Below are 15,468 nucleotides of genomic sequence, written 5' to 3' on the forward strand. Positions count from 1 at the left end.
ACATACATACATACACACAAACACATACATACATATATATACAATAATATATATTCGTAATAGTAATATGTATATATATATATATATATATATATATATATATATATATAGTAAGTAGTAAGTTAAGTTTCCTTTCAAACCAGACGGTTTATGGGGCAAGTGAAGTAGAGTTCACTTGTTTCTGTGACCTTGGCATATAAAGGGATAGTGTTATCAGCACTATGCCCAGCCGCCTTTACTTACCCTAACGTGAGTTAGGTACTCATCAGAGCTGGGTGGACTCAGGGACAGTGTACAGACTTGAACCCGGATTCGAACTCGAGACTTATGGGTTAGCAGTCCAGCTCTCGACCGCTAGGCCATTCCATCCCATATATATATATATATATTATATATATATTATATATATATATATATCTGCATATATATACGTAATATATACATAATATATATATATATATAGTAATATGTCTATATGCAGCATCTATAATAATAGTTTCACTGTTCTGTCACTCTATAGAGATAACTATAGAGATAACTATAATAATGACGTCATCGATACTCGATAATAAAAAAACGCCAACTTCATTTGAATAATCTTAAAAGTTGTTTGCGTGCAGTTTCTTTCATGTATCTTTCCGGGTAGGGTCGAAGCCCCCCCCCCTACACTGTAAAACGTCTAAGCCCCCCCCCCCCCCCCTAAACGAAATATAATTTATATAGAAAATAGTGCTCCATCCCATCCCCGGAAAAAAGTTTGAATGAAACACTGTCTGTGTGAGTGAGGTTTATCTGCCAAAAGTAGGTAAAAGAATATTGCTTCGAAGTTGAGGGAAAGAAACTCAAAATGCGACTTTTGCCAAATTTGAGCTTAGGTGCAAGGTTTAGGGGTATGACTACGACTATATTTAGTATCAATGTGCAGTAACAACGTGTAGATCAAGCTTAAATCTGGTTAAAATGCCGATTCTAACTAAAAATCTGTTTTCAATGACATTTTTCTTTTCCGGTTAAATTTGAAATTGGGACAGTGTTTTTGGTTTTGGTTTACAGAGAAAAAAAAACACTGACCCCTGTCTTCACACCCCCCCCCCCTTGTTGGTTTAGAGAAAAGACACCACTATCAACCTTGCTCCCGTTGTACTTTTCCCTCAACGGGCCATTAATCTAGTTTGTTTCTATTTTCAGTTTAAAATATCTTTAACCCAATACTCAAGGATGCCCAACCATAAAATGAGAAAAAATGAATTACATAACATTAACAAACAACAATCAAATATTTGGCAACCAGGCTCTAAGCTGTACACTGATAAATTTAAGGACAGCATTCAAGGAAATGCATTATTTTTTTCAACACATAGATTGAATAGTAAGGAAACATGTAATGAACATGGTAGTAGGCCAATAGAAGTAAGTCAAAAGGATAATCTACATGAAAGCTGTGAACAAGAGATAAAAAGAAGACTGGTGAGTCATAATATTTTGTTACTTAATATGGCTACTGCAAAAAGATGCATTGAACTTTAGAATGGTTATCACAGACAGACATACTTTCATTTATTTATATGTAAAGATATGTAAATACTAAATTAGTATGTGTATATAGATCTATGTGTGTATTTATTATTTATTTATAACATATTTCTAGTAGGCCTACATGTTGTTTTTGTCTTGGTTTAATAATTTTAATAATTAAAATATTTTTGTGTTTAGGAGAAAGAAACTGAGTTAATCAACCAAGTAACCCAGCTTAATAAGCAACTAGGTGAAAAGCAGAAGCTCTTGATTTTGAAAGAAGAGGAAAATAAAAAATTAAAAGAAAGAATGTTGCAACAGGTTTTTTCTTATTTTTTCATGATTTATCATAATTAATACAAGAATTAAAAAAAATAAAAAATTATATAATTACTCACAAGACTGACAACTTAAAAAATAATTATGATGTCAACAGTAAGATTAGAGATTACTTGCAGACCAGTGGTGTTGCATACACTGCTATTTAGTTGTTTTATTTTCTACTTTCAGTAATTCATAATTTGTGAATTCAACACTACCAATGCTGCGACTGAAATTAGTAGCTCATGAGGGACGATTAACCCCTCCCCTCCCCCCCCCCCTGTGAAAGCAGCCTCCTCTTAGTTACCTCCCGTTAGTTTCATATAGTTTAAAAACTAAATTACCAGCTACTAATAGCTGGCTCTAATTTGACCCAGCTTTATGATTGTAAACATTTGGAGTGAACCACAGTTCATCAGACCGGTGGGGGTAGGGGTGATAGCGATATGCATAGCAAGCAATGGAGGGGGCGGCTAGGCACATTTAGTGGTGGTGCTGGTGTCCACATGGTCCCCAAGTAGAGAATTATATATAGATAGCAGTATAAGGTATTTACAAATTATTGAGCCATTCAAAGTAAACAAATCTACACTAGTGACATTAGTCCTAATTCTATTCATATTTATCTTGTAACTGTCATTATATTATATATGTCAATATTTTATAATCATATATGTATAAAAACACTGCAAAAATGGATTTTTCTTTTTAGGAGAAAGATTTAAATAGTCATCTGATTGCAGAAAAAGCACAACATAATTTAACATTAACTTCCCTTCAAGAAACCATATCAACATTAGACCAGACTAAAGTAAAGTTAACAACCATCATAGATGAGCATAATGACCAGGTCAATATACAAAGGAATCAGGTAAATAGTAAATTTATTTTCAAGTAAGTATGATTATGTATGTTTTATTAGATTGTGTTTGAAAAAAAATATTTTTTTTTTAGTTCGTAGTAAAAGTTGTTAAATGTTGATAAAATTTAATGTTGACATTTAGGGAAATGAAATTTTTATGAATATAAGTAGGTTTATGTAATAAATATTTCTAATTAAGTTACATGTCTGCAATTTTTTAACAGTTTGAATTGTGTTTGTTGGAGAAAGATGCTGTTATTGCTGACAGAGAACAAAAGCTCTCTAGACTTAGATGTCAGATGGCAGATGCTCTTAAAGGCAATTCTTGGTATGTATCCTAAAATACAAAAGGTTATGTGCGCTTTTCTCTCTCTGTTTGTTGGTCACACTTTGTCCAAGGATCTGGGATTAGGTTCTTCAGCCATATTTGTAGAATATAATGCTATGGACTTATGTTGAAAAAAATATGCTGGTTATACTAAACGTTTGTTTCGGGTATTTGCAGCAAAGTATCAGACAAATTGCCCTTAACCCTTTGAGCCCGCCAGGCCGGTAAACTGGCTTCAACATTAGGCATATATGTCCGAAAAGCCGGTTTTCCGGCCCGATGATCTAGCGTCATATTCCTAGCGGCCGATATACCGTCTAATTAAATATAATTAGCGGAAGACTGACTAAAACTGCGCAAATGTCTTTTTAGTGCGTGATTATGATTCTAAAAATAGATTTTAGGAAAAGTGAAAGTGTTTACATTTCGTAGCAATGCGGCCGAAACGAAAAGCTGAGCCACAGCCATCGACTTCAGCACATAAAGTTGGTGCAAAAGATGAAGCAAAAGTCCGAAATATCAACAAAAGAAGTAGAATGACAGCATCTCAGGCAATACAACTACTTATTGATTCTGTTGAAGAAGATAATATTCCTAGTCTATATTGTGATGATAGTGACGTTGAATTTGAGACTGAACTCAGTGACATTGAAATTGACAGTGACAATGAAACTGTTCAAGTACGTTATGATGCACGTGGTGCCAAAGACAAAGACTTGTCGGAACGAAAAAAAACTGTTTGCTGGTGCAAAACATGCGAAGTTTTTCTTTGCATCGGGTCCGGCAGTGATAACTGTTTTGAAAGTTATCACACAAAAGTGGACTTCTGGCGATGAACTAGTATGGCCAGGTATCAATATTAACAAAACAATTACTAAATGTAAATTTGTTTCTTCTATGTTCTATCAAAACAATAATTATGTGTTCGATTTATATACATTGTTCTGTTCATACATTGCAAACAAATAAAGAATTTCAGAATCTTTCTGCTTTGGGGTTTGATCCTGAGTCTGGATACCAAATTTGGCTTGATTATCTCAAACGGTTCAAAAGTTATAGGCAAAGTTAGAAGCAGATAAGTGAAAATTGGTTTGGCCCTGGGAGCTCAGGAAATGGGAGAAACTAGGCCAGGGAGGCCAGGGCTCAAAGGGTTAACAAAGTTTGCTGTTCTCATTCTAATGTAAAAATTAGAGCCATCACAATAATCATGTTCAAAGTGATCGAAAACTGACCTAGACTGACAGCTGCCTTATATAAACTATAAATTTTTTAAAGAGCTTGAATGAGATCAACCACTTCCAGATGTGACACCAACTTGATATTTGGTTAGATGTTACGTAACATTACAGAATGGGTTAAGAGGTGCATAAAAATGGATCTTTACATAACTACCCTCCTGTTAACAACCACCGGTCATTTTACCAATGTTATACCCCTGTCAATTACCCCACCTCCCATGACATTACTCAGACTCAAAAACTGCAGTAAGACATTACCTACCCCATAGACAGTTACTCATAGGTTAGGGTTACAGTAACCCACTGGTTAGGGTAACGGTAACTTTAAAGGTAAAGATATGATATAAAGAATAGGAATTGTATGAAGCATATACTTTTGCATAGGAACAGAGTTAGGGTTTGGGAGATGGCTATGGGGAAAGAAAGAGATAGGCCCATAGGTATTGGTATATGTATTGTGTAGTGGGGTAATTACACAGGGTGGTAACTTTGAGGACGTAATTGATCTAGGGGCTAATGACCAGCGGGGGTATGGGTGGGTAACGTCTTACACACAGGTAAAGTATGTCACATTTAGTATAAAATAAAGTTGAAGTTTAGTTAAATGCTTATTTTAACTAGGGTTTTAATATAATTGGCTATTAGGTACACTTTATTTAACATTTAATACATACCACTAAACAAGGGGTTTTTATTTTTAAAGTAGTTATAGAGTGCTTGTACAGTGTTCTGTTACACTTTCTTATTTTTTAAATTGTTTTTTTCCTTTATTTTAATGTTACGCTTTGAAATTATCTGCGCTTTGAAGTTATCTGCTATTACGCAGTAAACTCTCTTAAGATACTATTCCGATATTTTATTTTGTATATTTTAATTGTATCAAATGCCTTTGTTGCTCACTGGCGAAGAAAAGTAAGTAACAAGCAGTTAAATGGTTTGACTCTGGTGCTTTTTATGTTTGTGTAATGAACCATGGTATTGAGGAATAGCAGGTGATGTGTAGGTTAGTTTTTAGAATCACATGCTGTTGCCGTTTTGAGCGTAGCATTATTTAATGTTCTTTAATTTTCTTAAAACATTTTGTAAGTTAAAATACATATCAGTTTCAACATTTACATTTGGACATGGCTGTAAATGGCTGTAGCAAAGCCTAGCCGATAACGGCTAATATATATATATATATATATATAATTCTCATCTTATAAATAGAGAATGGAGTAAAAATAGTAATCCTAATAATTTTAAAATAACTTTCAGGGAACGGCAGCAGCAGTTGGATGAAATGCGAAAAGAACTTTTACACGCTCAGGAAGAAAATGATACTTTACGAATGAAAATGAAAATCATAACTAACAATAAAAAGGTGAGATTTCAGAATGAGGGAATAAATGATTATATTGTTCTATTTGCTTCATCCTTCTCAACAACAGCTACACATTTTAATTGCTACATTTAGTAGTATACTGATTTTTAGAATTTGAGCCATAAACTTATACTGTATTCAAATCATTTAGAATTTTTTATAGGTTCACTAAAAAGTCTGATGAAATATATTAGGAGGGTTTCATCAATGTGTTACCAATCCTATATTCTTAGACGCCTGACCTTGTTTTCTAAAACTGCCTGCGCTTGGATCATATTAACCAGGGCACTGGTTTACCTACACTACTGCCCAGCATGCCCCATGGTGTGCTGTATAAAAGCCATTATTGTAGGTTAATTGCTCAGCAAAATAGTTAGGTAGAACACACTTTAGTGATTGCCTAAGCATCAGAGATGTAGAGGGGCGTGGCATGCTGCCCCTGGCTCAGTTTAAATAATCGAAAGTCCCGTGCTACTTTGTCAATATTATAGGGTGCTCCTTAAAACTAACATAGCAGCCATATCACTCCCAGGATAGTGGAGGGCGACAAATCGCACCCTTTCAGGGTGCTGGTGGATGTGCGTGATTCAATTTAGTAAACAACTCTAATACTCCATCTTATCTTTAAAACTGTTTAAAATGCACTGTTAAAAAGAACATAGGTGCCATAGTGCTCACGGAATAGCCCGAGGCACCAAATCGCACCCTACTGAGGCGCCTAAACTGCGAAATTCTGTGTAAACATGTTTAAGTATAATTTATAAAGCCCTAACACAGGGGTCGGCAACCTTTTGAGAATGAAGAGCCAAAAGTTACAATTTTCAAAATTTCCTAGTTTTTAAAGAGCCACCACCTTTTTATTTCAATATTTTATTATTTAAAATAAATAGCTTTAATAATGAAATAATATTTATTCATATAAAACCATACACATGTTTCACCAGAATAATAAACTTAGTAATCAAATAATTTAATGATAGGACTATCCGTCACTATCCCAATCCATTATAGAAGAGGCTAACTTTTTTTTCTTTCTTTACGGATATCACCGGCTCAGGAGGTGTCTGCCATTAGCCAGGCAGGCCTCAACACGGCTAACTTTGACTAATCGGCTTGAATATTGGTTTGATAACAGTGTATCCGTCGCTTCTGACTTTGGTTCTCACCAGACTTCTCTTCCACCCCACTGAACGCAGGGTAAACTCGTACCCCACCATCCAGTACCCGGCTCAACAGTAGGAAGCTAATAACTAAAAAAAACTAGTTCACTCACGCAGTGGCGTAGCGAGGTCGGGTGTCACCCCCCCCACCCCCCCCCCCCTCAAACTTTTGATTTGCAACCCCCCTCCCCTCAAACTTTCGATTTGCACCCCCCTCAAGTTTTTCTCTATATATTTTGTTATTTTTTGCCTTGGTGTCACCCCCCTAAATGGTGTCACCCGGTGCGGTCTGCACCCCGCGCCCCCACCTCGCTACGCCTCTGCACTCACGTCAAATTAATGATTACTGATATATAGGGAAATGCATTCTGCATAAAATAACATGCCACATTTAAAGACATTTGAAAAAGTCGGCACTTGGGCAGCGGCAAGCATTGAATTGTTGCCTCGGGGCTGGCTACATAACGGCTGTGGGGCTGGGCCTGGTGCCCAAGCTGCTGTCAGTATATTTTCTACTGCTCAAATTATAACTGATCTCTGATAAGTGTTTTAATTCTGTTAAAGTTGTTTTTCTTTTAAGTATGATATTTGATATGAGCTTTGAAAATGAAAAAATATAACTATTAATATTTGTGCAAGGAGTTTGAGAGCTGCATCTAGATGGCAAAAGAGCCGCATGTGTGGCTTGTGAGCCGCAGGTTGCCGACCCCTGCCCTAACAGATTATGTGTCTCTCTATGTACGTATGTGATAGTGGACCCTTCCAAAAGAGGCATATAGTAAAAACTTCAATTAATCGTCAGAGTGTAATGTTCTTAAAACGTTTATTATCTAAATGAAGAATTTTAAAAAATTAATATGGATGGTTTTGTAAGAGTTTTATTTTCCAAGCCTATTATTTTAATTAACGTCATGTGGAATAAACAAAGTCAAAGAAAATGTATTGTCCTTTACAAAAAATTAAAAAGTGTATAAATTACTTCACTTTATTCCTTTATTGCCTATTACTTCCCTTGATAGGTCACACACAATTTTTTTACTTCCCTTTAAAAAACAAACATTACGTTCGTTTGAAACAGTGCGATAGACTATGGATAAGAAAGGTTACTTTAGTACTTAACTAACTCGAATCCGATCACCCTACGGCGCCCTGGCAAGATGCTATTTGGCGCCCCGGGCCTTCTCATGAGCGCTTTGACGCCTACGTTTGTTTAAATGAGTGCAAAAGACTGGATAAGTTGGGATTTTATAAGCGTTTACTAAAGTGAATCAGGTGCTTTCGCCGGCGCCCGGCAGGGTGCAATTTGGTTGCCCCAGGCTAGACTGTGAGCACTATGCGTTTATGTTTGCATTTAAGTTTGTGTTTATGTTCGCGTTTACTTTTGCATTATTATGAGTTATTGTTTGCAAATTAGGTTTGCGTTTCTATTTGTGTTTGTATCTATGTTTGGGTTTGTATTTTGAGATTTTGTTTGCTTTTTTCTTTTGGTTGTGTATTGTCCATATAAATTAAAATGTTAATCTTTTGGGTTGGGTGGGGATAGAAATATGTTGTTATGATGAGAGGATATGGCTATTAAGGTTTAGTAAATTACAAGTTGAATGTTAGAATGGATGAAGTATACTATCACTCTATCAGACTATATTTTGTGTAATTGCATTAATAACTCAATTGATTTGTACAGTGTCCAAGCTGTGAGGAAAAGCAACTAGAAATATGAAGGGAGGCATAAAATGGTAAAAGAAGTTTAGAACATACAACTATGTATTGATTTTGAAAAAATAACAAAAGTGGTTTTCATTTGTTTATTCTCAGTTATTATAATTTTCTTCTTGATCTTTAAAATCAGCTTCATGAATTTCATCCTATTAAAAATAAAATGTAAAATAATGTTCATATTTTTTCATTACCATTTCTCTTCATGTTTTGCCATCAAAATTTCAACCAAAATACTTCAATAGAAAATGATGGTAGTCAGGCACTAAAATGTGTACATTAGATGCTTGAACTAACCACATAACCTTAAGTTTGCAATTTTTTATAAGTTTTTATAAACAATGAAATTACAACCTTTTTACAAGTTGGTTTTAAACTGTAAATATATATAAAATATATACTATTTAAATAAATCGTAAAAACCATTGGATGTGAAAAATGTTTTGCAAATGATCCATTACTGGAATGTTATGGAAATAAATCATTTTAAAACTAACATTTGAGTTTTTATATATTTTTTTATTTTTGAATATGAAATATTCAAATACATACCCTTATCTCTTTAGGTTCTAAATCTTCTCCATATTGTATAGTAGAGTCAATATGAATGAGAAGATCATTTATGCTTTCTTCTTTTGTGTAGTCAAGAGGTATAAAATGCACAAGACTAAAATCATCCAACTGGTAAGTAAAATTTGATGAAACAAGTTAAAAAAACATTTTGCAGTAATTTTTTTTTTTTTAACCTATCCCTGGCAACTGATTGTAATCCACCCAGAGACCCATATTTTTGCTAATTTTTGTGTTTCCTTTTAAACATTCTGAGACTCAATCTCATCTATAACATGGTTATAATGAACACATTGAAAGATGCAAATTTTATCATGCAAAAAATATTTTTATCTGGGTTAGAAATTTTGTAATATGGTCCCTGGTAATTAAGTGTATACACCTGCACAAAATTTTTAATGGAAAAAATATTTATATAACCTATAAACAGGCGTCTAAACATTTAATTTTACTTTTTTTTTTGTGTCTGTGATTCCAATTGAAGTTTAACTATAAATTTACAGCTCAGAGAGCATAGTTGTTACATAAAATTAAGATAACTACATTTCTTTTTGCTGGCAGGTAACTTTTGTTTTCTTTCCCAAAATATGGGCTGCAGTGTGGTTAATTTATATGAGTCACATGCCCAAAATATTTTTTTCTAAACTTATCCGGGTATGTTGATATTTATTGTATAAATCTACTCCCACCTCTAAAATCAACTGGTTGCTCAATTACAGTTGTGCTCTCTCCAGAAACATAATACCTTGCAAAAATTTTCTGAGTAACAGATATACATTAAATAATTATTCCTTGTGGGTGCAAATATACCATAATCCTTATTGACTGACTTAGTGTCGTTGTCAAAGTGAATATGACCCAGAAAGTTGCTGAATCTCTTCATAGAAAATGCTGCCTTCAAAAAATTGCCATGAACAGGGCTGAATAGATGTTCAATTTAAATGCTTTTCTGCAGAGTGCCAGGGTTCCTCGCTTTCTAACTTTCCCTATTATTGCAATTTGTATAGTTTTTTTAATCATGTAAAGAAGAAATATTGAAAGGGAGCAAACCCATGATCAGTGAGTAAGGCAGTTCAGGTATATTTTTGCTAGGAATTTGCACTCAGGCAATGGTTTTTTACTTTGTCTTTCCCAAATTACTTTGCACTTCTTCACTCTTTATTTTGCATATCTTCACTATCAGCTCCATTTTGACTGTTTACTGTTAGAACTCGGACTTATGCTCCACTTTACACATCTTTACTGTCAGCTTCAGTTCATTAGTGATTATGACTGCCAATTGTGGGCACATTATCAATGGCTAAATGCAGTTCAGAGTATACTGCGTTGACCTTGTAATCAGAGCTACCTGGAATCAAACCAACAGTGTCTTCAGGTAATGATGAATGTCATTCGTAATCTTCTACATCTGAGTCAACTCAACACTTGTTTGTCTATTATCACTTTCTACACTTAAAATGGCAAATATTATATTAGGCATTCCACAAGCTGTCTGACTCTTGCAATTCATTGACCTGTTGTAACTAAACTACAGTACTGTCTGTAATACACTGCATGTCAAAGCTCCAGAAAGGAAGTACAAAGCAATACATGTGTCCTCCCATAGGTTTACTTTTGCTTCTACATATCACTAACCTGCAGTTTCACATTATAGCTCTCCCATAGACAAAAACATGGATGGCTTTTCCCATGGCCATTATGCCCTGAATACCGTAACCATGAGATAGTCTATGGGTGTAATCTGCTCAGTTGCTAGCAATCTGAAGAAATCGTATTCCCCATTATAAAAAGTGTACTGGTGTAATTCACCCAGTTGCTGGGGAAAGGGTACCAAATATGTGGCCTGGTAAGGGGTTAAATGCACTGAACATAACGAAATTAAAAAATTAAAAATTGCCTCCTCTAATAAAATCATTGGCCACACGCAATCTCTTACACATCATAGTGACCAAATGCCAGAACATAGTTGCCTGGAAAGCCCCTTTCAGCTGCCTATATCCCAGGAGGTTCGACGAGTTAACTGAACCAAACCACTGCAACTGCCATTTTCAGTTACCGTGTTTTTGAAGTCTATGTATGCTTATTTTTTAATTTAATAGAGAAAATACCACAAGGTAGCCTACCAGCTGGGCAATTGCTTTGTTAATGGATTTGAACTTGATACCAAATTCCTCTTCCTGAAATTCTTCCATGAGTAAGCTGTTAAGCTCTGGCTCCAAATATCTGGAAGATAATTTACAGTGCTAAATGCCATTAATACAGTTAAAAAAAACTGGTGATACCAAAGACATTAACAAACAATAATATTACTAATGATAAATTAAAACAAGAATCTTGAATACATAACACATTGTTTATAGAAAAGATAGAGGGGTTAAAAATCTGCAAATAAAGCATGGCAACTTAATGGATGATGCTAGTTTATTCTATTCTCAATAACATTTGAAATTGAAATAAATATTTTAAAGTATCTTTTATGTAAGATAATGTAAAACAAACAAAAAAATGAAAAGGAAAATTTACTAACCTATTAAGGTTTTTTTTTGACTTTTTGCTCAATAAATCCATTTTTGTAAGAACATTAACATGAGGAACTTCTAAATTAATCATAGTTGACAGTGCACACAGCGAACCAGAAACAAATTTGGCAGCATCAACCAGAAATTGAGCATCTAATAAAAATACGACACAAACATGGAAATCCCATGACAACAGCTTCTCTACCAACATCTTCATCACTGGAATATGTGTATAAAGCTCAATCTGACCTAATGATAACAAAAAACACTTCAGTTAAAAAAAACTTTTATATTTTTGTACAAAAGAAATAAACTAATAATAGGTATACAGAACTGGTAAAGAAAAACAACTACTTGCACATGTGCTTGTTTTTTTTAACACTGGTAAAATAGTCTAGATTACATGGTAATGAGAACAATGTAACTCAGTGAATTCTAATATAGTGTTTCACATTTTAAAATTATTTTTTCATGTGACAGAGGTTCTTGTTTATTAGCATTTGTTACAGACAATGATAAGTTCTAGGTATTTAATTAGATGTTCTTAAGCCTTAATTTACAAGTATATATATATATGTATATTTGTGAGCATGTGAGAATATGTATGTGTGTGTGTGTATGTATCTATATCTATATGTATCTATATCTATATATATATATATATATATATATATATATATATATATATATATATATATATATATATGTGTGTGTGTGTGTATGTGTGTATGTTTATATGTGGATGTGTGTGTGGATGTGTGTATGTTTATATGTGGATGTGTGTAGGCCTATGTATGTGTGTAAGTGTGTATGTGTATATGTATTTATATGTATGTATGCATATATATATATATATATGTATATATATATATATATATATATATATATATATATATATATATATATATATATATATATATATATATATGTATATATATGTATATATATATATATATATATGTATATATATATATATATATATATATATGTATATATATATATATATATATATAATATGTATATATATATATATATATATATATATATATATATATATATATATATATATATATATATATATATATATATATATATATATATATATATATATATATATATATATATATGTATATATATATATATATATATATAAATGTGTGTGTATACAGGGGTATATTGATGTGCCCTGACATACTAGATTTTCCAGATATAAACAGTTAAGTAAGCAATGTTTAGCTTTGAGTTTGGAGCCAAAATTTCAGAAACAAGAAACTGGATCAGCTGGTTTCACTGTTTATGGATAAGAAACACCCCAAAAATGTTGCAGCTATATTATAATGCTACTTGTCAAACTGAAAAGGAGGAAGAAACAAAACACAACAGGTTTTGCTTTAAACAGCCTGTACATAAAAGTGAGTAAAGTGTAGCAAAAAAGGCATGTAAAGAGAATAAACCGGGAGTGATTTCCCCTATACTTTCTGGAATATTCTTATATAACACTAGGGGGGATGGCAACTCGGGAAATAGACATGATTTTTACTTACTTAAACTTTTTATAATAGAATATAATCTCGTGGAAAAAAGAATTGCGCACCAAGTGAAGCAAAATGTGTATAATAGTGCGGAATATTAATAGTACTTAATAAATTCTCATGCGTTTTTTGAGAAACCGGAAATAACGAAAATTACAACTTCCGGTCAAAATTTGAACGAAGGTAGAGAATTAGATCTTTTACTTACATGTGAAATTTAATTGATCTATCTGAAATAGTACTCAAGTTATAAGCTTTTTGAAGCTTATAAGCTTTTACTTAATTACTTCCGGTTATCGGAAATCGCTCAAAAGTTAATACGGATCTACGATTTTGATATAATACTCATATATGAAATTTCATCAACCTAGCTGTAACGGTACTCAAGTTATCGTGTTTACAGACATACACACACAGACAAGATTGAAAAACTATGTTTTTCCAACTCAGGGAGGTGAAAAACATCAAGATTTGCAAAAATCTTGATTTTTTTTTATATAATTGCACGATTACAAGACTTCCTCTATACTTTGTATATACGAGAAAGTAAAAAGCAGTCACGAAAATAATAAAAGTAATAATCAACTATCAACCACCATTCAAGATCAACTACTTTTTCAGTGAACTTAAATTAAGCTCCAATAAGTAATGGGATAAAGAGTAACATTAAGAGTGTACCAAGTGAGCGAATTAAAGTGACTGAAAGAGTGTTGAAAGTAAGTGAAAAAAAGTAAAAATGTGCTGTCTATCTCTAACACCCTTACACCTCCCCCAGCATCTGCAGTAAGTCATCTGATTTCCAAACAACATACATTTTATTGAATTAATTTATTTTTTTTACATTCTTCTGTATTATGCTTTTATACAATATTTGTTATTTATATTTTCTTTTTAAAAATCTATAAATGTTAAAGTGAAAGTATGGTAAAGGGGGAGAGGTATGTTCTTTATGCATTACTATACTTTTCATCCCTTTGTCTTTTGGGGAGGGGGGGGGGGGTTGTTGAAAATGGTCCTCCAGAATAAAAATAAGGAATATTATTGAATATTCAGAACAATTAACCAGGCATAGATTATTTTGCAAAAAAATATTAACTTGGCTGTTTCCCTTTGTCCATAACAATTCTATAGCAAAAACTGGGATGGGCCAACCATTCCAAAAATAATGATTAATAATAATGATTAGCAATATCTTTAAGTATAAATTTTAAACAGCACAATAAGATAGGGACACAGTAGCACATGCCATTCAATGTACCCAACACCCCTGCGGTAGTGTAACCGGTGTCTCCATAGAGCGTCACGCTACCCCCATGACACATGGGCGATCGCCAAAGGGAGTCTACCTCACAATTACCGAGGGTGCCACAAAACTTTCATAAAGCACACAATGGGGCTTCTGGGTGGTAGCATGGACAACTTTCTTTACATTTAAATAACTCAGTTTTAGAAAACAAGGTCACGCACCTAAAATTGCACGATTGGTGCCACATGGATGTATATCTTCTTAAATTATTACATCAGCCCTTGTCTCAGGATTAAAGGCATTTCATATAATTTCAATGGAGAAAATTGCTTTGAGATACGAACAATGTGACATACCAAAATTATGGAAAAAATTGAACTCACATCTCTAAGTACCACTGTATGTGTAATCTGTATAATTGTATATATTTAGTATGTAAATATTTGTATATATGTATATTTGGGTGATCCTTAAAAGCCAAATATAATTTCATTTTGTTTTTTAAGAGAAGTACAGATTGACTAGGCCTTTTTTCTCTATTGTATCTTATACACTGGGGGGAAGACTTACAGCCTCCAACCCTGTACTACTGCCTTTAAGTTAAAAGCCAGTATTCTATAGCAGATTACTAAGGACAAATATCAACAACAATTGACTTTTTATATTTTCTAAATTAGTTTTCAATCATTTAATTTCACTTCCGTAAATAGCTGGCAGACTGAAATGGTCAAGGGGTTATAGGGCTATAGTAAGAGTTAGGGTTGCATTGACATCTCTAAAATTTTCAGTCTCAAACCAATGAACTTAAAAGTGATTACCAAATATGTTTGATGTTCCATAGAACATTTGGTTCAAATAAACACCAGATGTATGTGGGTGATAATCAACAGCTTAAAATGTTACAAAGATGCTTATACAATAATCAGTTTCTAAAAGTAAAACCATGACAGACATCACAACAACTATGAGTGGTTAGTTTAGTTCTCTTTTATAATGGGCATGTGCACTATCAAAAATGTATTTATAATATTCTATTCTGTCTTTCTGTTGTTACTTAATTTCTTATTTTGTTAATTTTCATTAAAGAGTGTTACTCCT

General features: G+C 33.2%; 2 protein-coding genes across 14 annotated transcripts in view; one reads left to right on the forward strand and one right to left on the reverse strand.

Annotated features, from left to right (window-relative positions):
- Positions 1–8,602, forward strand: part of LOC131945014 (uncharacterized) — a 17,455-nt gene extending 8,853 nt beyond the window's left edge. For 3 of the 4 annotated variants that reach the window (XM_059305981.1, XM_059305971.1, XM_059305962.1), the window contains 6 exons: positions 1,189–1,467; positions 1,714–1,836; positions 2,549–2,707; positions 2,923–3,026; positions 5,522–5,627; positions 8,472–8,602. In XM_059305981.1, coding sequence (XP_059161964.1) covers positions 1,219–1,467; positions 1,714–1,836; positions 2,549–2,707; positions 2,923–3,026; positions 5,522–5,627; positions 8,472–8,507 — 777 coding nt within the window. In that variant the 5' untranslated portion in view covers positions 1,189–1,218 and the 3' untranslated portion in view covers positions 8,508–8,602. Of the gene's footprint in view, positions 1–1,188; positions 1,468–1,488; positions 1,568–1,713; positions 1,837–2,548; positions 2,708–2,922; positions 3,027–5,521; positions 5,628–8,471 lie in introns of those variants that run through there. The other variant, XM_059305991.1, reaches the window with a different exon arrangement.
- LOC131944955 (GPN-loop GTPase 3) overlaps positions 8,579–15,468 on the reverse strand; it is a 54,454-nt gene continuing 47,564 nt past the window's right edge. For all 10 annotated transcript variants that reach the window (XM_059305885.1, XM_059305915.1, XM_059305892.1 and 7 more), the window contains 4 exons: positions 11,601–11,841; positions 11,197–11,296; positions 9,056–9,184; positions 8,579–8,652 (listed from right to left, as the gene is read on the reverse strand). In XM_059305885.1, coding sequence (XP_059161868.1) covers positions 8,599–8,652; positions 9,056–9,184; positions 11,197–11,296; positions 11,601–11,841 — 524 coding nt within the window. In that variant the 3' untranslated portion in view covers positions 8,579–8,598. The remainder of the gene's footprint in view (positions 8,653–9,055; positions 9,185–11,196; positions 11,297–11,600; positions 11,842–15,468) is intronic.

This window comes from Physella acuta, unplaced genomic scaffold (genome assembly GCF_028476545.2).
Source record: "Physella acuta isolate Inbredline_101_S28 unplaced genomic scaffold, ASM2847654v3 ptg000049l, whole genome shotgun sequence".
Taxonomy (NCBI): Eukaryota; Metazoa; Mollusca; class Gastropoda; family Physidae; genus Physella; species Physella acuta.